Raw genomic sequence first — 26,768 nt, 5'->3', positions numbered from 1 at the left:
ATAGAGATGAGAAATGGTTTGACAGGATGCTGGAAAAATGTTAAACCAATCAAAGCCATTACCTATACTTACTAAATATAACAGCACTGTAATCACTTATACAGTAAATTGGTCTTTTAATTTTGTTTTCGATAAAAGTATAGTGGTGTTAGACATTATGTGGTGGTGATCTGGTCCTGATATGGCAGTATTATTATCAGGACCCTCCCCCTGTCCCCCATCATTGACATCGCAATGCAATCCCGATGGTTGCCATGGCAGCAAGAGGCCAGCTGATGGCTTCCTGTCTGCCTAGTACGGCAGTATGTGAGGTCTAGCTATAGACTGGATTGCACAGGCTGAATGTCAAAATAATACTGACAGTTATGCTGTACTGTGGCATAGTATAACAGTAAAAAAGTGAAAAGTATAAAAATAAAAGGTTTTTCAATAAATAAATAAAGTGTAAAAAATAAAATAAATACCCCTTTCCCAATGCATTATCACCAAAAAAACAAAACCCCAAAACCTATACAGGTATAGGTATTGCCACATTTGTAATAATACAATAATTTTTGTAATAAAACAATGTTATTTTCCCAACACGATGAATGCCAGAAAAAAAAACCCGCAAAAGTTGCAAATTTTGGTCCAAACATGTAATAAAAATGATCAACAGGTATCATGTATCACAAAAATGGCACAAATAAAAAGTACAGCTTGTCCAACAAAAAATAGGCCCTCACACAATGGGGTCAGACAAAAAGTAAAAAAGTAAAGGCTGTCAGGACTTGGCAATACAAAAAAGAGAAAAAGAAAAGGATTTTGTTGTAGAATGGAAAAAGAACATAAAAAGCTATATAAATTGGATATCGCCATAATCATACCAGCCCACAGAATAATGATTTTTACCAGACAGTGAACCCATAAAAAATGTTAACATTTTTTTAAGTTTTCACAAAAAATGTTGCATGTATCAACAAAGATTTACCACTAATATACAATATGTCACAAAAACAATCTCAGAATAGTGTGGCTAAGTAAAAGCATTTAAAAGTTATTACCACATAAAGAGACACATGTCAGATCTGAAAAAATGGGACCGGTCATTAAGGTAAAAAACAGGAAGAGGACTTAAAGGGGTACTCCGGTGAAAAACTTTTTTTTTTTAAATCAACTGGTGCCAGAAAGTTAAACAGATTTGTACATTACTTCTATTAAAAAATCTTAATCCTTCCTGTACTTATTAGCTGCTGAATACTAAAGCGGAAATTCCTTTCTTTTTGAAACACAGAGCTGTCTGCTGTCATCACGAGCACAGTGCTCTCTGCTGACATCTCTGTCCATTTTAGGAACTGTCCAGAACAGCATATGTTTGCTATGGGGATTTCCTTTTACGCTGGCAGTTCCTAAAATGGACAGAGATGTCAGCAGAGAGCACTGTGGTCATGATGTCAGCAGACAGCTCTGTGTTTCAAACGGAAAAGAATTTCCACTGTAGTATTCAGTATAGGAAGGATTAAGATTTTTTTAAATAGAAGTAATTTATAAATCTGTTTAACTTTCTGGCACCAGTTGATTTAAAAAAAAAAATAGTTTTTTCAATCGAGTACCCCTTTAAGGGGTTAATGGTACATTTGTGTGTCTAGTAAATCTAGTTGGGGAATAATGTGTTAAGTTTTTAATCAGTTATGTTACGGTATTTCCAGTGCAACCACTTCTGTTTGGTCTGTTCCTGATACACATTGATTTTTAAGATGCTTTCATAGAAATTAATAACAATAAATTATTATTATTAATAATATAGTATATATGGTTTATTATCTTCCCTGAATATATGTGACTAGGGTGATATGTCCTCCAGATAAGGTGGTAATGATCAGCAATTGCGATGTGTTTGCAAATCATGAGTCATGTTTTTGAAAAGCAATAGTTTCCTGTTGTACTGATACTTCTGCTTTACTTCATCCTGCACATTTGCAATGGTTTCATCACGGAAACCAAATGTCTGTGTGAAGTACGATCGGCATAGATCAGCTCAGCGTTGTTTTAGTATGCATGAAAGCTGGGAAAAAAATAAGATTTTGGCTCTTTAAAGGGGTACTCTGCTGCTCAGCGTTTGGAACAAACTGTTCCTAACGCTGGAGCCGGAAGCTTGTGACATCATAGCCCCGCCATGGCTGTCATGGCCCCTCCCATAGACTTGCATTGAGGGGGTGGGGCGTGACATCATGATGGGGCGGGGCTATGATGTCACGAGCTGCCGGCTCCAGCATTCGGAACAGTTTGTTCCAAACGCTGAGCAGTGGAGTACCCCTTTAAGGGTATGTTCACAATGCAGAATCTCCGCTCGCAGAGTTCAGCGGAGATTCCATATTGTGGTGGCCGCTGAAAATGGAGTTGGTATGGGTCTCTCTGGCTCCCATCTAAAAAAGGAGAGGATAATGATGATGATGTGGTGCCACATGTTTCTGTCTGGTTGTTGCTAGCACCCCAAAAATGACTCCTTCCCCTACCTCTTCTATTTCTGTTTGTACCCCCCCCCCCCTTTGTGTCCCCCAGTACCTCCCTCCTATTGATCAGTGTCAGATAAGGAGATCTCAGTCTCCGTGTCTCTAGAGGCGGAGTTCTTTTCCAGGACACTGTAAACCCTATTTTCTATAAAGTCAACAAGATCCCAAAATGAATTGTGTATGTTTCTGATGTTTTAATTGATACTGGAATTTCTCAACTTGGTTCTGTAATTGTGTTTCTTTATTAACAAATTCAGGATCACTTTTAAAACGTAGGACAATTTCCTTTTGTTCCTGTAGTTTAACCAATGTATTGACCAAGTTTTTCCTTTTTTCCTTCAACAAAATGTGCATAAATTTTAATGAACAGTAGGTAGCTTCAAGTGCAACTGTCATGAACTGACTAGTAATCCAGCATTAGTTTTACCTTCTTTATTCCAGTTGTAATTACCACAAAAAACACTTTTCTTTGCAGATAGATAGGCGTGGCCAGGGGTTTGCCATGCCCTCCTGCCGCCATGCCTATCCCCTATACCTCAATGCTGGGCCTGCTGTGTGATTGACACAGGTCCCAGCACATGCACCTCCTTTGATTTTTATGTGTGCGCTGACCGACAGGAATTTACACAGCAAGCACTGGCTCCCCCAGTCAGCACTCACTCCTGCTGTCTGATATCGCCACCGGTACAATGCTAGAGGCAGGGAGCAAGTGAGTTCTCTGCCTCTAGTGAATGCAGGTACACAAAGAAGAGGAGAACGGGCACTGTTATCCCTTCCCCACCAAATGCTCGCTCCCGCTGTTTCACATCTCCGTGTGCCTGTGCAATGCTAGAGAGCTCACTCCCTGCTTCTACATTGTACAGACTGCATGAGCAAGTGCTGGCCGGGGGAGCCGGCACTTGCTGTGTAAATTCCTGTCGGTCGGCGCACACATAAAAATCAAAGGGGGCGCATGCGCTGGGACCTGTGTCAATTACACAGCAGTCCCAGCGCTGAGGCATAGAGGATAGGCGTGGTGGCTGGAGGGCATAGCAAACCCCTGGCCACGCGACTGTCAGTGACTGCAAAGAAAAGTGTTTTTTGTGGTAATTACAACTGGAATAAAGAAGTTAAAAGTAATGCTGTATTACTAGTCTACACACAATACACAGACTATGGTTAGTTTATATGCCACAAACTTCATGACAGTTGCGCTTTCAGCTTCCCAGTTTGTAAGTACAGAGGGAGTTCTCATTCTGGCAGAGGGCGATATCGGAACTCTCAATCCCAGGGCACAATACCCTGTTTAATGTAGCTTTCAAAGCCCTGAATTTCCCAAAAAGATGTTGCATATTGCTTCTAGTATTGGGTAAGTTTTTAAGAGGCTGAGCACATAGAAGGTGTATATTTAGGTTGTATATACAGTACAGACCAAAAGTTTGGACACACCTTCTCATTCAAAGAGTTTTCTTTATTTTCATGACTATGAAAATAGTAGATTCACACTGAAGGCATAAAAACTATGAATTAACACATGTGGAATTATAGACTTAACAAAAAAGTGTGAAACAACTGAAAATATGTCATATTCTAGGTAAAAAGTGTCCCCAAGTGCGGTCACAAAAACCATCAAGAGCTACAAAGAAACTGTCTCACATGCGCACAGCCCCAGGAAAGGACGACCAAGAGTCACCTCTGCTGCGGAGGATAAGTTCATCCGAGTCACCAGCCTCAGAAATCACAGGTTAACAGCAGCTCAGTTTAGAGACCAGGTCAATGCCACACAGAGTTCTAGCAGCAGACACATCTCTAGAACAACTGTTAAGAGGAGACTGTGTGAGGCCTTCATGGTAGAATATCTGCTAGGAAACCACTGCTAAGGACAGACAACAAGCAGAAGAGACTTGTTTGTGCTAAAGAACACAAGGAATGGACATTAAACCAGTGGAAATATGTGCTTTGGTCTGATGAGTCCAAATTTGAGATCTTTGGTTCCAACCACCGTGTCTTTGTGCGATGCAGAAAAGGTGAACGGATGGACTCTACATGCCTGGTTCCCACCGTGAAGCATGGAGGAGAAGGTGTGATGGTGTGGGGGTGCTTTGCTGGTGACACTGTTGGTGATTTATTCAAAATTGAAGGCATACTGAACCAGCATGGCTACCAAAGCATCTTGCAGCAGCATGCTATTCCATCCGGTTTGCGTTTAGTTGAACCATCATTTATTTTTCAACAGGACAATGACCCCAAACACACCTCCAGGCTGTGTAAGGGCTATTTGACCAAGAAGGAGAGTGATGGGGTGCTGTGCCAGATGACCTGGCCTCCACAGTCACCGGACCTGAACCCAATGAAGGCAAAAGGGCCAACAAGTGCTAAGCATCTCTGGGAACTCCTTCAAGACTGTTGGAAGACCATTTCAGGTGACTACCTCTTGAAGCTCATCAAGAGAATGCCAATAGTGGGCAAAGCAGTAATTAAAGCAAAAGATGGCTACTTTGAAGAACCTAGAATATGACATATTTTCAAAGTTCCTGACACGACAGAATGGGAAAATTTGTTTAGTAAAATTTATAAATATTGCAAAGATGAGTTCTAATGGCTTAAAAAAATATATAGAAAGAGTCTGAATGAATTGGGTTCATTAGTTTCTTCCATGCCGGGGGGGTAAGGGGAATATGGATATTTCATAATATTTGTAAAAGTTGCTAAAACTACTTTTGTAACAATTTTATTGTCAAATGTATAAAGAAATAAAAAAAAAGTGTAAACAATAAGGCAATAAACAACAACCCAAAACATATGCACAGTATACTAAAATACAAACACAGGAATATTATGTTAGTCATACATGGTCCAGGTCTTTAACAAGGTATCAAATTTAGACTTAAAACTGGTTTGTGTATGGAGAAAACTACTAAGCGTTTGTTATATTCAATATGTTATATTTTACGGGCACATTTTCTTCTGTAATTGACAAAACAAAGTCCATATTTTATTTATGGCCTTTTTTTTGGCCGATGATGGTTCCCCTGAGGACGTCTCCATATACTACTGTAAATAATATGTGGAGAGAAACGCGTAGGAAATGCATGCATTTTTCTCGCTAGTGAGTCATTATAGTCTCAGATATTTGAGTTTTAAAGGTGGTGCTATTGTTTACACAACTAGGCCAAATAGATCTGATCAATAAGTCTTTTTGTCTATCATGTCTTGAATCTTACTGTTCACGGACTCAATTCCTTGCTTTAACAGCCTATTTAATTGCTATATTTTGTCACATTTTGGTAATACACTTTTTTTCCTCTGGAGGATTTTAACTTGTCTTATTACTAAACTTTATATTTTACGGGACCTCTTCTATTATGCTCTTAAAATTACCCCTCCTTACTTGTAGGACTGTTCAATTTCACATATAATCCTTGTCAGTATGGAAAGAAGGGTTCTGAGAATGCTAAAACCATCCTAACTTGAACTCCCCATAGGAGAAAGCTGAATAAACCACATCAATATTCACCAGTTCACTATGATGTAAAGTCTATTGATTTTCATAAATACTGTATTGTATTGATATAATGTTCCTTTAAAGGGGTACTTTAAAAACCTCTCCTGCTCTGGACAGTTCCTGACACGGACAGAGGTGGCAGCAGAAAGCACTGTGGTCAGACTGGAAAGAACTACACAACTTCCTCTGGAGCATACAGCAGCTGGTAAGTACTGGAAGGATTAAGATTTTTTCAAATCTGTATTTACAAATCTGTATAACTTGCTGGCACAGATGATTTTTAAAACAAATTCCCACTCGAGTACCCCTTTAAAGGACACAGTGCTTGACCATTATTGAATTGTATTTACATAATTTTCAAAAGAGTTTCTTGATAAAAGATATAATAGCTTCCGGATTCTTTTCGGATTTTGTAAGAATAACTTTCCCAGCTTTGTTCCCTAAGTCCTTTAAACTCTTGGTGCTGTACAGTTCCTTCTGTTCATCTTTGGATAGGATGCTGTCATTATCAAGCTTGTTTACTATCTTTTTAAAGTCACCGGAATTCTTGATGGCTGTTGCAATATTATCCATAACAAATTCTGAAACAAAGACGAGACATTGGCCATATAAGAGTCGTATATTATAACATGTCAACAAGATTTATCAAGTAAACATGAATCCAAGCACAACAAATGGGCCTAGAGTCAGACTGGATAGAAATTAGGACATTTATTCTAGTATGTGTTTCCAAGAATATTTTAGCTACTACTCAGAGACGCCAAGCATGGTCTTCTCAAAAAAAATGTGTGTGTGTGTGTGTGGGGGGGGGGGGGGGGATTGGGTGAGGTTTTATTGTATCTGTTTGACTTTTTAGCCTAGCCATCAAAATATGTAGCCCATACATTAGTGTTCCCTAACCTTGGGCTCTCCAGCTGATGCAAAACTACAACCCCATCCTTGCAACATCTGAAGAGCCACAGGTTGGGAACATTGCTCTACATGCTTTGTATAAAGTCTTCTGTGACTGACTTAGGCTTCAAATCAAACAAACATTGTCCATGTCTCTACAGTGATTATCATGGAAGGAGTCTGCTGTTCAATGTTAGATCTTGGCTTTAGATTTGATTGTTAATAAAATATATATTTTTTTTAAATGAATAAAACATTCTTAGCAACCTGCTGGTGAGGTATCATCAGCCTTGTGAATCACTTTTGAAGGACGATCCTGAAAAATAAAACAAAGGTATTATAAGCGCTAGATAAGTAAATTTATATGTAAAAAGATCACCCAAAAAACTACCAGAAGCTTAAAGACCAAGCTAATAATTTAAATATCCAAAAAAGATGGAATCAATACAATATAAAATGTGTAATAATAAAATATTGGTAAATATGTGCAATGTGATGCTCTTTTACATACTGGCGGATGTCACATTATATGACATAATCATCTATGCAGATAGGATATGTTGTAGAGTTGGTGTCTACTATATATGTCCTATACATTAGGATAAATGATGGGCCTACCACTTATCCTGTTAAAGACATTTCCTATGTGAAAGCTCTAGTGTTGTAGAGAACTCACCATTTTGTCATTCTTATGTTTTTTTACTTTTATTTGTTTATCTGCGGAAAATGAGTTTTCTGTCTTTTCATCAGTCTGCAGATCATTCCTTAAAGCTGAAAAAAAACATGTATTAGCAGAGTTTTGGTTTTGACACCACATACAGTAAAACATTAGTGTGGTCCTGTAGGAGAGTATGAGATTTTTTCGGCTTCAGGATCTAGCAATGCATCTAGTCCAGAAGCAATGTGTGGTGTCCCAGCACAAAGGCTGTCCTGTGGCTTTGGACTTCCTCAGGCAGACCTGCAGCACCGGTGTTGGGCCCACTAAGGGACATATTGACATATCTATTGTGTTTCAGCACTTTGCTTAAAGTTGATATATTTTGATAATTATCATGTTATTTCTATGTATGTGATTTGTGTGTGTTATTGTACCTTTAAGAGAGGAGCTGTGTAAACTCATGTGACCAAGGAGAAGCTGTCTCCAACCTCGGACCATGTTTAGGCTAACAGTGCCCTGGCATTACGAAGTGATAAGGTATAGTCCTATCACCCCGTGGCTACCACAAATGAAAAATAGATTTCATAAGGGTCTTTCCATATTAAAGAAAAATGGTCAGCCTGTTCACCCACACTTAACCCAATACACTAGGTTATAGTGTGGGTGAACAGGAGTCCAACAAGGGGTCATTTACTTAAATATGTCAAGTAGGTCCTGAGATATGTCCCCCAGAAGATCATCTACTAAGTTCAGTGAATCGTGCACAGGGATTGGGGCTCCGCCCACTCAATTTGCATATTCATTGTCTGTGACTCCACTTCACTAGGATGTGGAGTCACAGACAATGAATATGTAAATTGAGTGGGCGGAGCCTTGCCCCCTGTGCGAGATTCACTGAATTTAGCAGAGGATCTTCTGGGGTACATATCGCAGGACCTACTGGACATATATAAGTAAGTGAGTATGTATAGAAATGATCATAGTTGCTCTTTTGGACACCACATGAGGGGGGCTCCATTTTGATTTTCTAGTATATTGTGTACTGTGCACAACCCTGAAGAAGATCATCTTCTCTGTGTATAAAATTATTTGTAGCTTCTAGCATTTATTCTTAACTTATTAGCATGTGTTTTATTTGTTTTAGTTATCTAATTTTTCTTTAATCTTCATTCTCTTTTGGGGGTTACATTCAAGGGCTTCAAACCAGTTGCTAGTTTTCCAAAAAGTTTTGGTCGCAAGATACAAAATTTTCAACTTTAAATGGTGGCCCGGAAATCATTTATTTTTGTATTGGGGAGTGCAGTACAGTAAAAGTACAGTAAATGAAGTACAAAGTGGCCAGTTTAGGGGGTGGTCCTCTGAATGCAGAGAACCAATACAAGGGATATAAAGGCACTGAAAATCACATATAGGCCAGACATGGTCTTCTCAAAAAAGGGGGTTTGGATGAGGTTTTAATGTATCTGTTTGACTTTTTGGCCTAGCCATCAAAATATGTAACCCATACATTAGTGATCCCCAACCTGAGGCTCTCCAGCTGATGAAAAACTACATCCCCATCCTTGCAACATCTGAAGAGCCACAGGTTGGAGACATTGCTCTAAATGCTTTGTATAAAGTCTTCTGTGACTGCCTTAAGCTTGAAATCATACAATATCCATGTCTCTACTGTGATTATCATGGAAGGAGTCTGCTGTTCAATGTTAGATCTTGGCTTTAGATTTGATTGTTAAAAAAAAATAATAATAAAACATTCTTAGCAACCTGCTGGTGAGATATCATCAGCCTTGTGGATCACTTTTGAAGGACGATCCTGAAAAATAAAACAAAGGTATTATACTAAATTTATATGTAAAAAGATCACCCAAATAACTAGCAGAAACTTAAAGACCAAGCTAAGAATTTAAATATCCAAAAAGGATGGAATCAATACAATATAAAATGTGTAATAATAAAATATTGGTAAATATGTGCAATGTGATACTCTTTTACATACTGGCAGATGTCACATTATATGACATAATCATCTATGCAGATAGGATATGTTGTAGAGTTGGTGTCTACTATATATGTCCTATACATTAGGATAAATGATGGGCCTACCACTTATACTGTTAAAGACATTTCCTATGTGAAAGCTCTAGTGTTGTAGAGAACTCACCATTTTGTCATTCTTATGTTTTTTAACTTGTATTTGTTTATCTGCTGAAAATGAGTTTTCTGTCTTTTCATCAGTTTGCAGATCATTCCTTAAAGCTGAAAAAAACATGTATTAGCAGAGTTTTGGTTTTGACACCACATACAGTAAAACATTAGTGTGGTCCTGTAGGAGAGTATGAGATTTTCTCGGCTTTAGGATCTAGCAATGCATCTAGTCCAGAAGCAATGTGTGGTGTCCCAGCACAAAGGCTGTCCTGTGGCTTTGGACTTCCTCAGGCAGACCTGCAGCACCGGTGTTGGGCCCACTGAGGGACTTATTGACATATCTATTGTGTTCCAGCACTTTGCTGAAAGTTAATATTTTTATAATTATCATGTTATTTCTATGTATGTGATTTGTGTGTGTTATTGTACCTTTAAGAGAGGAGCTGTGTAAACTCATGTGACCCAGGAGAAGCTGTCTCCAACCTCTAACCATGTTTAGGCTAACAGTGCCCTGGCGTTACAAAGTGATAAGGTATAGTCCTAGCACCCCAGTGGCTACCACAAATGAAAAATAGATTTTATAAGGGTCTTTCCATCTTAAAGGAAAACTGTCAGCCTGTTCACCCACACTTAACCCAATACACTGGGTTATAGTGTGAGTGAACAGGAGTCCAACGAGGGGTCATTTACTTAAATATGTCAAGTAGGTCCTGAGATATGTCCCCCAGAAGATCATCTGCTAAATTCAGTGAATCGCGCACAAAGGGCGGGGCTCTGCCCACTCAATTTACATATTCTTTGCCTGTGACTCCATTTCACTAGGATATAGGGTAGAGGGGCTCTGCCCACTCAATTTAAATATTCATTGTCCGTGACTCCACTTCACTAGGATGTGGAGTCACAGACAATGAATATGTAAATTGAGTTGTCAGAGCCCAGCCCCCTGTGTGGGATTCACTGAATTTAGCAGAGGATTTTCTGGGGTACATATCTCAGGACCTACTGGACATATTTAACTCAGAGACCCCTCATCGGACACTTGTTCACCCAAACTTTAACACAGTGTATTGGGTTTAGTGTGGGTGAACAGGCTGGCAGTTTTCCTATAAAGAGGCATATCCAAATGAACATAATGGCCCTCATTTACTATTCTAAACCCGACTTCTTTTGTCGGGTTTTTTTGTCGCATCTTTGTCTACGCCATGTCGCAGACATCGTGCGCCAGTCTGCGACACGATGCGACATTTTTTCCCGACGGACCCGATGTGGATTCTCCCAAACCCGAAAAAGGGGCGTAACCCGACATTTCTGAGCTTTCCCACGTATTTATAAAGGTTTCCAACCCGAATTTGTTGAATTGTTGTGGATTTTTTCCCGACAGCTCAGAGGAGTTGGAAACCAAAACCAACAAAACGCACGTGCGACAAACAAGATGCGACATAATAATAAATACCAGGGGAAAAAAGCAGTCGGGTTAGAAAGCAAGATAGACTTACAACCCGATTTTCTAAGTAAATGAGGGCCAATATGCCCTATATGTCTGATAGACGTGGGACCCACACTGTCTTGAAATCAAGCCCCCTCTAGCCTGCTTGAGGCCATAAAAGGTGGTCAGGAAGCCAAAAACAGCTGAACAGACTTTTGGAGTACTTTCTTAGACGTTAATGGGAGTTGTATAAACAGCATAGCACTACTCACTTTACTTTTTTTTTTTATCAACACAGGAGTTGTGAAAACAGTGTAGCTTATGATGCTACACTGTCTACACAGCGGCCATTAACATCAATGGGTGTTACAAAAACTGCATAAAACACACACCCTCACAGTTTTCAGTTTCCCAACTACATCTGAACTTTTCTGAATCTGAAAAATCTTGAGATAGGTGTGGGACCTGTGGATATGACATGTCCAGATGAATATAACCCTTTATGCCTTCATGGCATGTTCACCTTTGGGACCTATTGGGATATCAGGGGTGTGAAACCTGTTAGCCAGCCAGCAGCAGTTGGCAGTGGTCAGTTTTAAATTTACCTGGGATAAACACATTTTTCATATCAAAATCACTAGAAAGGTAGTTATGTGCATATTTATCAATTGAAGAGAGTCATGGAAAGAACCAAGCAAGAACCAGTAATGGGGTCATGCGGAAATAGAATAACAGAGCTAATTTCTTCTAAAAACAGCTTGACACCTGTCCATAGATTGTGTGTGGTATGACAACTTGGCTCTTTCACTTCAATTAAACTGATCTGCAAAACCACACACCACCTGGCGACAAATGTGGTGTAGTTTTTGAAGAATCTAGCTTGGTTTTTCTAGGGCTGGACAACCCTTTCAACTTCAATGGCTCACAGCATCCCTATTCTCTCAATAGGTAAAAGTCCAAGCAAACTAACCTTTGATGAAATCCTCCATAGAGAGGGTGGAATCATATAATGTTCCTGATGTTTCCGATAACTGTAAAGCAAGATAAATTAATTGAAAGGACATAGAGTATAATATACTCAATATGGCTTCTAGCTAGAGGTTTAGGTCTCCCAAATATTTTATTAATAAAGCGAAAGGGAACCTTATATTGGAGATATGATTAAAACTTCACTTTTAATAGTAGCTAATAAAATAACCAAAAAAACAAACAAACAAAACATCTAGTGCACAGAATATTTACGGACCGCCACCATTAATAAGAGATATCGCTAGTAGAAGCTCAAATATCTGCTATTGGGCAGTCCTTGAAAAATGAAGGAGTACTGTAGTCGTAGGGCTACTATGTATAAATAGTCACTAGATCACTTCTGCTGATCTTCCTTCAACGAAGGTGCATGTTACCAATATTTCATATGCATAAGGTGCGTATTCCAGCAATTATAATAGTGTTCATAGTGCAGTAGTGACTCTGCTAGTCAGTATATCCCAGTAGTACAAGGCCTTGATAGCAGCATACATAGGCAGCAATAGATAGCACATATCTTAGCAGCATACCATCATTGCACTCCGTTCTGCAGCAATTAGTATTGCACTTTCCAGCATAGCAGCAGAAATCCTGATAGCATCGTAAACAAGCAGCAATAGATAGCACATATCTTAGCAGCATACCGTCATTGTACTCAATTCTGCAACAGTAGTTATTGCACTTTCCAACATAGCAGCAGAGATATACAGCAGCAGAATATAGAGTTGGCACCAAAGCGAAATTGATATCATTGCACTTAGCCCTTCAGTTCTGCAGCAGTTATATATTGCACTTAATTCAGTAGCTGCAGATAGCTTGCAGTAAGCAGCAGTACAAGCAATTGGTTCCAACATACATCCATAGTCATAGCACTTAGCCCTATGTGCTGCAGCTTTCCTTCATCTAGTCCAATCACAAATGCATTAATAAAGCAGCATAGTTACATATCTTAACATGTCCAGAGCAGGGGTCCTACGCGTTTCCTTTGCCATCAATCATCAGGGACCAGCGTCTTGGCTCTTTATTTTAGTTTAATCCATGTGCTCATTTCTCTATGTGCGACTCTGGTGGCAGCCGTCCCTGATGATTGATGGCAAAGGAAACACGTAGGACCCCTGCTCTGGACATGTTAAGATATTTGCCTTTGTGATTGGACTAGATGAAGGAAAGCTGCAGCACATAGGGCTAAGTGCTATGACTATGGATGTATGTTGGAACCAATTGCTTGTACTGCTGCTTACTGCAAGCTATCTGCAGCTACTGAATAAAGTGCAATATATAACTGCTGCAGAACTGAAGGGCTAAGTGCAATGATATCAATTTCGCTTTGGTGCCAACTCTATATTCTGCTGCTGTATATCTCTGCTGCTATGTTGGAAAGTGCAATACCTACTGTTGCAGAATTGAGTACAATGACGGTATGCTGCTAAGATATGTGCTATCTATTGCTGCTTGTTTACGATGCTATCAGGATTTCTGCTGCTATGCTGGAAAAGTGCAATACTAATTGCTGCAGAACGGAGTGCAATGATGGTATTCTGCTAAGATATGTGCTATCTATTGCTGCCTATGTATGCTGCTATCAAGGCCTTATACTACTGGGATATACTGACTAGCTGAGTCACTACTGCACTATGAACACTATTATAATTGCTGGAATACGCACTTTATGCATATAAAATATTGGTAACATGCACCTTCGTTGAAGGAAGATCAGCAGAAGTGATCTAGTGACTATTTATACATAGTAGCCCTACGACTACAGTACTCCTTCATTTTTCAAGGACTGCCCAATAGCAGATATTTGAGCTTCTACTAGCGATATCTCTTATTAATGGTGGTGGTCAGTAAATATTCTGTGCACTAGATGTTTTGTTTGTTTGTTTTTTTTGGTTATTTTATTAGCTACTATTAAAAGTGAAGTTTTAATCATATCTCCAATATAAGGTTCCCTTTCGCTTTATTGATGACAGAGAATAATGTCATATGTACTTACATTGGAATTATCACACTTCCCTTCTATTCTGTTTACTGCTATGGATACTTCCACCCCTGTGCTAACTGTAAGTAGCATACAAACGGACAAGATGATAAATACTACACAATAACAGGAGGAATACTAGAACAATAAAAAAAAAAACTATACTTATCTAGTATTCTGCAGTTCCAGTTCAGCCACTTCCTGCCTCCTCTATCCTCCTGTATTCTTCTTACTTTCGAGGTGAGAGTTCACTGCAGGACCTCCCCACTCATTGTCTGAGACAGGACACCACTGCTGCTAGAGATTGGCTGAGTCCTGCTCTGAACTCTCGTCTCAGAAGCAGGAAGAAGACAACAGTGGCAGGGGATCATAAGGAGTCGAATAGGAGCTGCAGAAGTCCAGGGGTAGGTAAGTATAGACTTTCTACAGGCCCAGTAATATTTTGTTTATTTTACTTTTTTTGTTAATGCCTGAACACCCTTTTTTAATGAAAAATGAAATGCCTGAAAATGGTACCTGATCTTGGGAAGAGATCCTATTGAGAAGATCTTGAACACTTCGAACAGCATCAACAATTTCATCTCCATAAGCCTCAAACATCAATGCTGTAGTTTCACTACAGTCTTGTGGGAGAGACAGACATGGAAGAGAAACAATATAAAATTAAGGACCTATGGAGAGCAGGTTCTTTATAGTTGTACCTTGGCTATGAACAACAAACACTGTCTCTTATTAAATTTGCATGATCATTTTTAATAGTATGATGGCACAAAGCAAATCTCCAGTCCCTTAAATGGGCATTGTCATGAAAACAAATTTTTGCTATTGCACTCCTTATGATAAATAAAAAATCTTTGTTTAAAAATAATGAAGTTTTCTATGTTTTATTTGTGTTTAAAAAAGCTGCCACTAGGTGTCTCCTTACTTGTCATGAGCACATTTCCCCCATCTCTTACACAGACTTTGGACTCCTGCTGGCCTGGCAGAAGTCTAAAAGCAGGAAAGGCAGTCTGGAGTGCTGAGGGTGTGTGTTCAGCCTTAGCCAATCATAGCTCAACTCGCACACTGAACTGCTCTGGGCTGTGTGTAGTAGAGTGAAGGAGGAAGTTCTCCCCTGTATGGCTTCAGATGATGTAATGCCTGCTGGGGAACGCCCCTTCCCAGTCTGTGAATCTGAGTCTGTGAGACTGAGCAGAAAATACAGAGCAATATCAAGGTAGAAAACAAAAAAAAAAATGAGAAAAATAATGGCAGGGGGTGGTTTATCATGATGGGGGCAGTGAACTGAGAGGATTATAAAATTTAACAAGATCATGACAGGTTCTCTTAAACCAATGTTTATTAAAACCTATTTGAAATAACCACCACAAAATAGTATTGAAAAATGGTCTTCTAGAAATTTAGGCATCTAGAAGTGGGACTATGGGGTTGGGGGAGTTATTTATTATTGTATGTAAACTATATTTATGCTCAAAATTTGTTGCAATTACTTTTTCTACAACTTTTTATTTTCGTTGTGACTTTTCAAGTAGATAATGTTCTATGATTGTGTAGGTATGTCAAAATGAAGTCGTTTTTCTGCAGTGATCATGACTTTATCATGTGCGAGTTTTGGTGAAAAGTAAAAAAAAAAAATTTGCAAAGACCTCAATTTGTCTGAAATTAACACTAGCCCAGACCTGGTTTACAAAACTGGTTGTGGACAGCAATAGTAAATATTGTCACAATGGGTCAAAGAGTTGCAGAAAAAATCTCAAGGGGGGAACCATACAAAGTTTTGCACTGAAGAGTAATTTAATAAAAAAAAAAATGGGCGCTAGCTCATATTTATCACAAGCCATGCAACGTATAAGGCTGGGGTCACATATATCAGGTGTCTGACACAGTTTCCCTCCGGCGTGCATCGGAGAGAAACTGATGATAGAACTGATCCCATTCATTTGAATGGGACAGTTCAGAATCATCAAGCATCTCAATTTTGACGCCAGATGGTTGGACACGCCGAAGGGCACCAGACAGGGAACACAGCTTGTTGCAAACCCCTGTCCGCCATCCAAAAAGAATGGACGCCAGAAGCCATACAACTGATGACAACTTGTCATCAGTTGCGTCGAGATCTAGGCTGAGTTCACCTATGCTGGATGCCGGACATATGTGAACCCAGCCTTATAAATTTGGCACATGTACACATTACCACCACACAAATTAATGGTGTCCAAAAATTGTTCTCCTACACCACTTACATTTCCCCCAATATGCATAGGATATAAAGCAATTGAAAATCTGTCAATAATCTTGTCTTCTAGCTGTGAATTAGAACAAAATGGAAGAGCGTTCCATAGTGTAAAACCGTCTATAGGTAATCCACCAATGTAACTCTTACCATAGAAAGTTGTGTGGACTCAGACAACAATGGTCAGCGTGAATGAGCATAAGCCCGGTCTGCAACCTCCCTGACCAAACGAACAATAACAGGTGAAGATTTCCAAGGAAAGAGTGGGGTTCAATGGCACTGACCAGGAGTAAGAACGTCAGGTAGGATAAGAAGGTATAGTGGATAAAAGAATGCAACCCGTTTCACTGCACTTGCGCGGTTTCATCAGGCATCGTTGATGCATGATGAAACCGCACTAGTGCGGTGAAACGCGTTGCATTCTTTTATCCGATTAAACCTTCTTATCCTACCTGACGTGCTTGCTCCTGGTCAGCGCCGTTGAACCCCACTCTTTCCTTGGAAGTCTTCACCTGTTATTATTTCTAGCTGTGAATGGAAGTAGTCCATGTACTCACCATTAAAGCTGGGTCTGTCCTCTGCCTTTTGGTTCCAACATTTAATCATTAAGTCTTTCGCTTCAGGAACCATTTTTACATCTCTGTACTGGTCTAGGACACTGTCTCTAGGTCTTTGGCCTTCACTCACAAAGTGCTGGATTAAAGCTGCATTGATACCTGCAACAGGGGAAGATAAACCCACAGGACATATGTTGTATATTGTGCCAACATAAATGAAGGAATATAATATAAATGTGCTGTGTTACCTGATGCATACTAGGACCTACCTGGATATGGTTCTTCACTGGAGAACACAGTCCATGTTAGGATTCCATAGCTACAATTTAGAAAACAATACAAAAATAATTTCATTATAAGCATGATAATACTATCCAGTGACTTGTCCTTGGTCGCCCTAAAGAACTATAGATGTATCCCAATTTTACTTTCATTTGTCAAAGTAAAACAGCAGCTTATATCACTGCCTTCAACGCAGGGGTGGATATGACAAATAGTTGTGGCCAAGTGACAGGAAAAGCCTCCTATCAGAGCTTATACAGTGGTCCCTCAAGTTACAATATTAATCGGTTCCAGGATGACCATTGATTGGTGAAACCATTGTATGTTGAGACCATAACTCTATGGAAACCTTGTAATTGGTTCTGGAGCCACTAAAATGTCATAAAAAAAAAATAGGAAAAAGTGAGGATTAAAGAAAAATAAGTAGATAACTAATAAAGATAAAGCAAGTACTTCCATATAAAAGTAAGAAAGAGCTGCTGGGAGCTATAATCACAGTCTATGTAGAGGACAGGAGCTTCTTCAGGGCCCTGTACAGTACACACAATGTCCTAAAAAAAAAAAAAAGTAACATGGAGCTGCCCTTACCTGGTGTCCAAAGGAGCAGCTAACCCTGGTATATGTAAAGAGTAGTACAGAACATGTAATACCTCCCTGTACTGTAGGGGTGCTACCAAACAGCCAGTCAGTGCATTCACTTTAGTAATACAGGTAAAGAGTAGTACATAACCTGTAGTACCGCCCTGTACTTTAGGGTGCGCTTCCAGACAGCCAGTCAGTGCATGTCCTTTAGGAAAACAGGGTTTTTACCAGTGAAATGGCAATTGGTCGGTTCTTCCAGTCATTGACACGTTTCACAGATCTGGACTGTCTGTAGCATTGTATATTGGGTCTGGTTTCAAGTTACAATGGTCCAGAAAAGACCATTGTATGCTGAAACTATTGTATGTTGAGGCCATTGTAAGTTGAGGGATCACTGTATAGCATTGAGCCAGCTACTTCCTGTGTCAACAACTGAAAGCAGGACCTGCTAAATGTACTAGAGAATAGCTATACATAAAGATTCTGAAGCCTTAGTTTTGGCTCAAGGTACCCTTTAGTACAGTGTTCTCAAACTGTAGCCCCCCGGATGTTGCACAAGTTCGACTCCCAGCATGCCCGGACAGCCGTTGGCTGTCCGGGCATGCTGGTAGTTGAACTTGTGCAACATCCCGGGGGCTACAGTTTGAGATCATTGCTTTAGCGTAAAGGGTAACTCATTTCTGAGGTGACCAGGGGTAAATTGAATGAGGTAAAGTGTTTACTGTCCAGTCAGCAAATCATCTGTCTCTCACCTGTAAACATCATAGGATTTAGTAGGATGATAGTTGATGTCTTTCAGAGCTTCCGGTGCCATGTATGACAAGGTTCCGGCATTTGATGGAGTTATAGAACTTGTAGCCCCAATAATCTTAGACAATCCAAAATCCGTGATCTTAGGAAAGAAGACGACCATATAACCTTTATTTTACACACAAGAATATCTGTCACCAGTATTGTCTCAAACAACGTTCCAGGTGAGTCAAAGTTCTTCAAGATAAAAATGTATAATGAAGGCACTAAAGTTGGTGTGGTCCCACCATCCTAGTATAAGATCCAATGCAATCGAATAATCACACTTTACAGATAGGCACCATCAATAGTATCCATAGCGACTTCTAAACGAGACACCTATGAGAAATGCTATAATAGAAGGTCCTGATAGAGCCAAGATGAACAGGCCATAGGCATTGGAAGGAGCATGTCAGGATCCAATGCTGTACCCTGAAGGGTGTAGTCTACACTAAGAGTTCATCTCCATTTATGGGCACTTTCTACCTGCACTCGGATAATGTGCTAAGTAGGTAAAAACTGTTGTGTTGTCCTCTAATTGATGGAAGTTCCTGTCTTGCACATTTCCTAGTTCACTGTTCAACTAAGCATTTTTGGGATGTAGAGAAAGTGGCTGAGCATAGGAAGACGGGTGTAGCTTTGGCCTTACAGAAAGTTACTATTAAAAGGGGTGTCACGATGCCGGCTGGCAGGAGGTGGATCCTCTGTGCCAGAGAGGGATAGCGAGGACCGTGCTAGTGGACCGGTTCTAAGACACTACTGGTTTTCACCAGAGCCCGCCGCAAAGCGGGATGGTCTTGCTGCGGCGGTAGTGACCAGGTCGTATCCACTAGCAACGGCTCACCTCTCTGGCTGCTGAAGATAGGCGAGGTACAAGGGAGTAGGCAGAAGCAAAGTCGGACGTAGCAGAAGGTCGGGGGCAGGCGGCAAGGTACGTAGTCAGGGGAGATAGCAGAAGTTCTGGTACACAGGCTTTAAACACACAAAACGCTTTCACTAGGCACAAGGGCAACAAGATCCGGCAAGGAAGTGCATGGGAGGAGGATATAGTCAGGGACCAGGTGGAAGCCAATTAAGCTAATTGGGCCAGGCACCAATCATTGGTGCACTGGCCCTTTAAGTCTCAGGGAGCTGGCGCGCGCGCGCCCTAGAGAGCGGAGCCGCGCGCGCCAGCACATGACAGCAGGGGACGGGAACGGGTAAGTGACCTGGGATGTGATTCGCGAGCGGGCGCGTCCCGCTGTGCGAATCGCATCCCCAACGGCCATGACAGAGCAGCGCTCCCGGTCAGCGGGACTGACCGGGGAGCTGCAGGGAGAAAGACGCCGTGAGCGCTCCGGGGAGGAGCGGGGACCCGGAGCGCTAGGCGTAACAAGGGGTACTCCAGGAAAATAGGACTAATCTCTTATCCAGAGGCCCCCCCACCCCCACCCCAAGTCTTGAGTCACAGCCCGCTCACAAAATGACCGACTCAGCCGAGGATCGGGGTAAGCTGGTGATTCGTCCTGCCACTGAAGCCTGTCTCGAGGGTGGGGGCCGGAGCATGCTGAGGTCAAGTGAGTAGCTGCCCCTAGTACTGGAGATCATGGGGTCCCCAGCGGTTGGAAATTCTCCCCATGAATATGCCACAACTTTATCAGATGGGAATACCTCATACAATATTATTTTACACAAAATTTACTATGGCTTTATCTGCACTCCCGTAGATTTTCTGTACTGTCTTAAGCAGGATTATTGTGATCCTATGTTCTCGGCTGAACAGTTAATATATTTGAAGGGGTACTCCGGTGAAAAACTATTTTCTTTAAATCAACTGGTGCCAGAAAGTTAAACAGATTTGTAAATTACTTATATTTAAAAATCATAATCCTTCCAGTAATTATCAACAGCTCAGGGGCATGGCTATAGAGGTAGCAGAGGTAGCAGTCGCAACAGCGCCCTGGTGCCTAAGGGGGCCCTAAAACACTTCTACCCCACAAGAGACCAGTAGTATATTTGACATATGGGGCCCTTTTGCAGATTTTGCATCAGGGCCCAGAAGCTATAAGCGCAAAATTTGCCAATTTTAGTACAAATAGCAGAATAAAAAAGATCAAAAGGTAGCACGTATCGCAAAAACTATACCAATGAAAAGTACGGCTCATCCCGCAAAAAATAAGCCCTTACTCAATGGCGTCGGACAAAAAATAAAAAAGTTACAGCTGTTGGAAAATGAATGGCAGAAAAATAATTTTGCTCAGAAAAAGAAAAAGAACATAGAAAGCTATATAAAATGGGTATCGCCATAATCAGACTGACCCACAGAATAAATATAACATCACTTTTACCGCACACCATTAAAAAAAAGCCAGAAATGTTCCAGTTTTTCTCAATGTTTTGGAGTTTTTCACAAAAATTGCTGCATGTGTCAACAAAAATGCAATATAAAGTACAATATGTCATGAAAAAAAGGATATCAGAATCACTCCGCTCAGAAAAAGCATTCTAAAGTTATTACCATTTAAAGGTCACATGTCAAATTTAAAAAAAAAGATCCTGGTCATTAAGGTAAAAAAATGGGTCCGTCCTTAAGGGGTTAAACTCCGGTGGAAAACCTTTTTTTTTTTTTTTTTGTTTTTTTTAATCAACTGGTGCCAGAAAGTTAAACAGATTTGTAAATTACTTCTATTAAAAAATCTTAATCCTTCCAGTACTTATTAGCTGCTGAACACTGCAGAGGAGATTCTTTTCTTTTTGGAACACAGAGCTCTCTGCTGACATCTCTGTCCATTTTAAGAACTGTCCAGAGTAGAAGAAAATCCCCATAGCAAACATATGCTGCTCTGGACAGTTCCTAAAATGGACAGAGATGTCAGCAGAGAGCACTGTGGTCATGATGTCAGCATAGAGCTCTGTGTTCCAAAAAGAAAAGAATTTCCTCTAGTAGTATTGTCACGATGCCGGCTGGCAGGTAGTGGATCCTCTGTGCCAGAGAGGGATTGGCGTGGACCGTGCTAGTGGACCGGTTCTAAGCCACTACTGGTTTTCACCAGAGCCCGCCGCAAAGCGGGATGGTCTTGCTGCGGCGGTAGTGACCAGGTCGTATCCACTAGCAACGGCTCACCTCTCTGGCTGCTGAAGATAGGCGCGGTACAAGGGAGTAGGCAGAAGCAAGGTCGGACGTAGCAGAAGGTCGGGGCAGGCAGCAAGGATCGTAGTCAGGGGCAACGGCAGAAGGTCTGGAACACAGGCTAGGAACACACAAGGAACGCTTTCACTGGCACAATGGCAACAAGATCCGGCAAGGGAGTGCAGGGGAAGTGAGGTGATATAGGGAAGTGCACAGGTGAACACACTAATTGGAACCACTGCGCCAATCAGCGGCGCAGTGGCCCTTTAAATCGCAGAGACCCGGCGCGCGCGCGCCCTAGGGAGCGGGGCCGCGCGCGCCGGGACAGGACAGACGGAGAGCGAGTCAGGTACGGGAGCCGGGGTGCGCATCGCGAGCGGGCGCTACCCGCATCGCGAATCGCATCCCGGCTGGCAGCGGAATCGCAGCGCCCCGGGTCAGAGGATGTGACCGGAGCGCTGCAGCGGGGAGAGTGAAGCGAGCGCTCCGGGGAGGAGCGGGGACCCGGAGCGCTCGGCGTAACAGTACCCCCCCCCTTGGGTCTCCCCCTCTTCTTAGAGCCTGAGAACCTGAGGAGCAGACTTTTGTCTAGGATGTTGTCCTCAGGTTCCCAGGATCTCTCTTCAGGACCACAACCCTCCCAGTCCACTAAAAAAAAAGTTTTCCCTCTGACCTTTTTGGAAGCTAAGATTTCTTTGACAGAGAAGATGTCCGAGGAGCCGGAAACAGGAGTGGGAGGAACAGATTTGGGAGAAAAACGGTTGAGGATGAGTGGTTTGAGAAGAGAGACGTGAAAGGCATTAGGGATACGAAGAGAAGGAGGAAGAAGAAGTTTATAAGAGACAGGATTAATTTGACACAAAATTTTGAAAGGACCAAGATAGCGTGGTCCCAACTTGTAGCTAGGGACACGGAAGCGGACATATTTAGCGGAGAGCCATACCTTGTCTCCAGGGGAAAAAACGGGAGGAGCTCTTCTTTTCTTATCCGCGAACTTCTTCATGCGTGATGAAGCCTGTAAGAGAGAATTTTGGGTCTCTCTCCATATGATGGAAAGGTCACGAGAAATTTCATCCACAGCGGGCAGACCAGAGGGCAAGGGAGTAGGGAGGGGGGGAAGAGGGTGACGGCCGTACACCACGAAAAATGGGGATTTGGAGGAAGATTCAGAGACCCTAAAGTTATACGAGAATTCGGCCCATGGGAGGAGATCTGCCCAGTCATCCTGGCGGGAGGAAACAAAATGTCGCAAATAATCACCCAAGATCTGGTTAATTCTTTCTACTTGTCCATTGGACTGGGGATGATATGCAGAAGAAAAATTTAATTTAATCTTGAGTTGTTTACAGAGAGCCCTCCAGAATTTAGACACGAATTGGACGCCTCTATCCGAGACAATCTGCGTAGGCAACCCGTGAAGACGAAAAATGTGTACAAAAAATTGTTTAGCCAACTGAGGCGCAGAAGGAAGGCCAGGAAGAGGGATGAAATGTGCCATTTTGGAGAATCGATCAACGACCACCCAAATAACAGTGTTGCCACGGGAAGGGGGTAAATCAGTAATAAAATCCATACCAATCAGAGACCAAGGCTGTTCGGGGACAGGCAGAGGATGAAGAAAACCAGCGGGCTTCTGGCGAGGAGTCTTATCCCGGGCACAGATAGTGCAGGCTCGCACAAAGTCCACAACATCCGTCTCTAGAGTCGGCCACCAATAGAAGCGGGAGATGAGTTGCACAGATTTCTTGATGCCCGCATGACCTGCGAGATGGGAGGAGTGACCCCATTTGAGGATTCCGAGGCGTTGGCGTGGAGAAACAAAGGTCTTTCCTGGAGGAGTCTGCCTGATGGAGGCAGGAGAAGTGGAGATCAGGCAGTCAGGTGGAATGATGTGTTGCGGAGAGAGTTCAACTTCTGAGGCATCCGAGGAACGAGAGAGAGCATCGGCCCTAATGTTCTTATCGGCAGGACGAAAGTGAATCTCAAAATTAAATCGGGCAAAGAACAGAGACCACCGGGCCTGGCGAGGATTCAGCCGTTGGGCAGACTGGAGGTAGGAGAGGTTCTTGTGGTCGGTGTAGATAATAACAGGAAAACTTGATCCCTCCAGCAGATGCCTCCATTCCTCAAGTGCTAATTTAATGGCTAGAAGCTCTCGATCCCCGATGGAGTAGTTCCTCTCCGCTGGAGAGAAGGTCCTAGAGAAAAAACCACAAGTGACAGCATGCCCGGAAGAATTTTTTTGTAGAAGAACAGCTCCAGCTCCCACTGAGGAGGCATCAACCTCCAATAGGAAGGGTTTGGAAGGGTCAGGTCTGGAGAGGACGGGAGCCGAAGAAAAGGCAGACTTGAGTCGTTTAAAGGCGTCTTCGCTTGTTTTTTGCAGAAAACATCCGCGAAGTCCATATAGGCCTTAGGAAGACCGGTTACTGGAGGAACCACAGAGTTACGGCAAGGGTTACTGGGAACCGGTTTTAGACAGTTCTTGGAACAAGAGGGCCCCCAACTCTTGATTTCCCCAGTGGACCAATCCAGGGTTGGGGAATGAAGTTGAAGCCAGGGAAGTCCAAGGAGAATTTCCGAGGTGCAATTGGGGAGGACCAAAAGTTCAATCCTCTCGTGATGAGATCCGATGCTCATAAGAAGGGGCTCCGTGCGGAAACGTATGGTACAGTCCAATCTTTCATTATTTACAAAATTGATGTAGAGGGGTCTGGCGAGACTGGTCACCGGGATGTTGAACCTGTTGACGAGAGAGGCCAAAATAAAATTTCCTGCAGATCCAGAGTCCAAGAAGGCCACAGTAGAGAAGGAGAAGGCAGAGGCAGACATCCGCACAGGCACAGTAAGACGTGGAGAAGCAGAGTAGACATCAAGGACTGTCTCACCTTTGTGCGGAGTCAGCGTACGTCTTTCCAGGCGGGGAGGACGGATAGGACAATCCCTCAGGAAGTGTTCGGTACTAGCACAGTACAGGCAGAGGTTCTCCATACGGCGTCGTGTCCTCTCTTGAGGTGTCAGGCGAGACCGGTCGACCTGCATAGCCTCCACGGCGGGAGGCACAGGGACAGATTGCAGGGGACCAGAGGAGAGAGGAGCCGAGGAGAAGAAACGCCTCGTGCGAACAGAGTCCATATCTTGGCGGAGTTCCTGACGCCTTTCGGAAAAACGCATGTCAATGCGAGTGGCTAGGTGAATAAGTTCATGTAGATTAGCAGGAATTTCTCGTGCGGCCAGAACATCTTTAATGTTGCTGGATAGGCCTTTTTTGAAGGTCGCGCAGAGGGCCTCATTATTCCAGGACAATTCTGAAGCAAGAGTACGGAATTGTACGGCATACTCGCCAACGGAAGAATTACCCTGGACCAGGTTCAACAGGGCAGTCTCAGCAGAAGAGGCTCGGGCAGGTTCCTCAAAGACACTTCGGATTTCCGAGAAGAAGGAGTGTACAGAGGCAGTGACGGGGTCATTGCGGTCCCAGAGCGGTGTGGCCCATGACAGGGCTTTTCCGGACAGAAGGCTGACTACGAAAGCCACCTTAGACCTTTCAGTGGGAAACAGGTCCGACATCATCTCCAGATGCAGGGAACATTGGGAAAGAAAGCCACGGCAAAACTTAGAGTCCCCATCAAATTTATCCGGCAAGGATAGGCGTAGCCCAGGAGCGGCCACTCGCTGCGGAGGAGGTGCAGGAGCTGGCGGAGGAGATGACTGCTGAAGCTGTGGTAGTAACTGTTGTAGCATAACGGTCAGTTGAGACAGCTGTTGGCCTTGTTGCGCTATCTGTTGTGACTGCTGGGCGACCACCGTGGTGAGGTCAGCGACAACTGGCAGAGGAACTTCAGCGGGATCCATGGCCGGATCTACTGTCACGATGCCGGCTGGCAGGTAGTGGATCCTCTGTGCCAGAGAGGGATTGGCGTGGACCGTGCTAGTGGACCGGTTCTAAGCCACTACTGGTTTTCACCAGAGCCCGCCGCAAAGCGGGATGGTCTTGCTGCGGCGGTAGTGACCAGGTCGTATCCACTAGCAACGGCTCACCTCTCTGGCTGCTGAAGATAGGCGCGGTACAAGTGAGTAGGCAGAAGCAAGGTCGGACGTAGCAGAAGGTCGGGGCAGGCAGCAAGGATCGTAGTCAGGGGCAACGGCAGAAGGTCTGGAACACAGGCTAGGAACACACAAGGAACGCTTTCACTGGCACAATGGCAACAAGATCCGGCAAGGGAGTGCAGGGGAAGTGAGGTGATATAGGGAAGTGCACAGGTGAACACACTAATTGGAACCACTGCGCCGATCAGCGGCGCAGTGGCCCTTTAAATCGCAGAGACCCGGCGCGCGCGCGCCCTAGGGAGCGGGGCCGCGCGCGCCGGGACAGGACAGACGGAGAGCGAGTCAGGTACGGGAGCCGGGGTGCGCATCGCGAGCGGGCGCTACCCGCATCGCGAATCGCATCCCGGCTGGCAGCGGAATCGCAGCGCCCCGGGTCAGAGGATGTGACCGGAGCGCTGCAGCGGGGAGAGTGAAGCGAGCGCTCCGGGGAGGAGCGGGGACCCGGAGCGCTCGGCGTAACAAGTATTCAGCAGCTAATAAGGACTGGAAGGCTTAAAATATTTTAATAGAAGTAATTTACAAATCTGTTTAACTTTCTGGCACCAGTTGATTTTAAAAAAAAGTTTTCCATGGGAGTACCCCTTTAAATGCAGAATGATGGGGGGGGAAACATATTTTTTTTGTAATTTTAGCACAAGTCTGCAACATAACAAAATGTAAAAAATAGAGAGTAAAAACTTTCCAAATGCAATGTATATATTCATGCTTTTCAGTTGGTATTTTGTAGTTACAATAAATACCTGTACATCTAAGTGCTTGCTTAGCAGTACATTACTGGGTTTTAGATCTCGATGGATGATTGGTGGGTCAAGACTGTGGAGATAGTTCATTCCCAGGGCCACCTGGTGGAGAATCTGAAACCTTAGAGCCCAGGGGACATCAGGGATTATGTCAAAGAGAGACCGTAAAGAGCCATAGGGCATGTACTCCATGACCAGTCCGTGTTCAATAAGATTTCCTTCAGGTTTCTTATACATCCCAAGGAGACGAAGCACGTGAGGAG

At 42.8% G+C, this 26,768-nt stretch overlaps 1 protein-coding gene across 2 annotated transcripts; it reads right to left on the bottom strand.

Annotated features, from left to right (window-relative positions):
- Positions 1-5,228: 5,228 nt before the first annotated feature.
- Positions 5,229-26,760, bottom strand: LOC130295150 (receptor-interacting serine/threonine-protein kinase 3-like). Of its 2 annotated transcripts, XM_056545549.1 has the most exons (11): positions 26,506-26,760; positions 18,510-18,649; positions 17,163-17,212; positions 16,894-17,052; positions 14,620-14,726; positions 12,067-12,127; positions 9,687-9,781; positions 9,290-9,338; positions 7,544-7,638; positions 7,135-7,183; positions 5,229-6,557 (listed from the first exon to the last, which is right to left on the bottom strand). In XM_056545549.1, exons 1-11 carry the CDS (start codon positions 26,740-26,742, stop codon positions 6,334-6,336), a joined length of 1,266 nt encoding a protein of 421 aa, XP_056401524.1. In that variant the 5' UTR covers positions 26,743-26,760; the 3' UTR covers positions 5,229-6,333. The 2 variants fall into 2 exon arrangements, with proteins under 2 accessions (XP_056401524.1, XP_056401525.1); XM_056545550.1 differs by lacking the exons at positions 9,290-9,338; positions 9,687-9,781.
- Between the last annotated feature and the right edge of the window lie 8 nt (positions 26,761-26,768).

Source organism: Hyla sarda, chromosome 11 (assembly GCF_029499605.1).
Source record: "Hyla sarda isolate aHylSar1 chromosome 11, aHylSar1.hap1, whole genome shotgun sequence".
Lineage (NCBI taxonomy): Eukaryota > Metazoa > Chordata > Amphibia > Anura > Hylidae > Hyla > Hyla sarda.
This window is presented reverse-complemented; position numbering and strand designations above follow the sequence as displayed.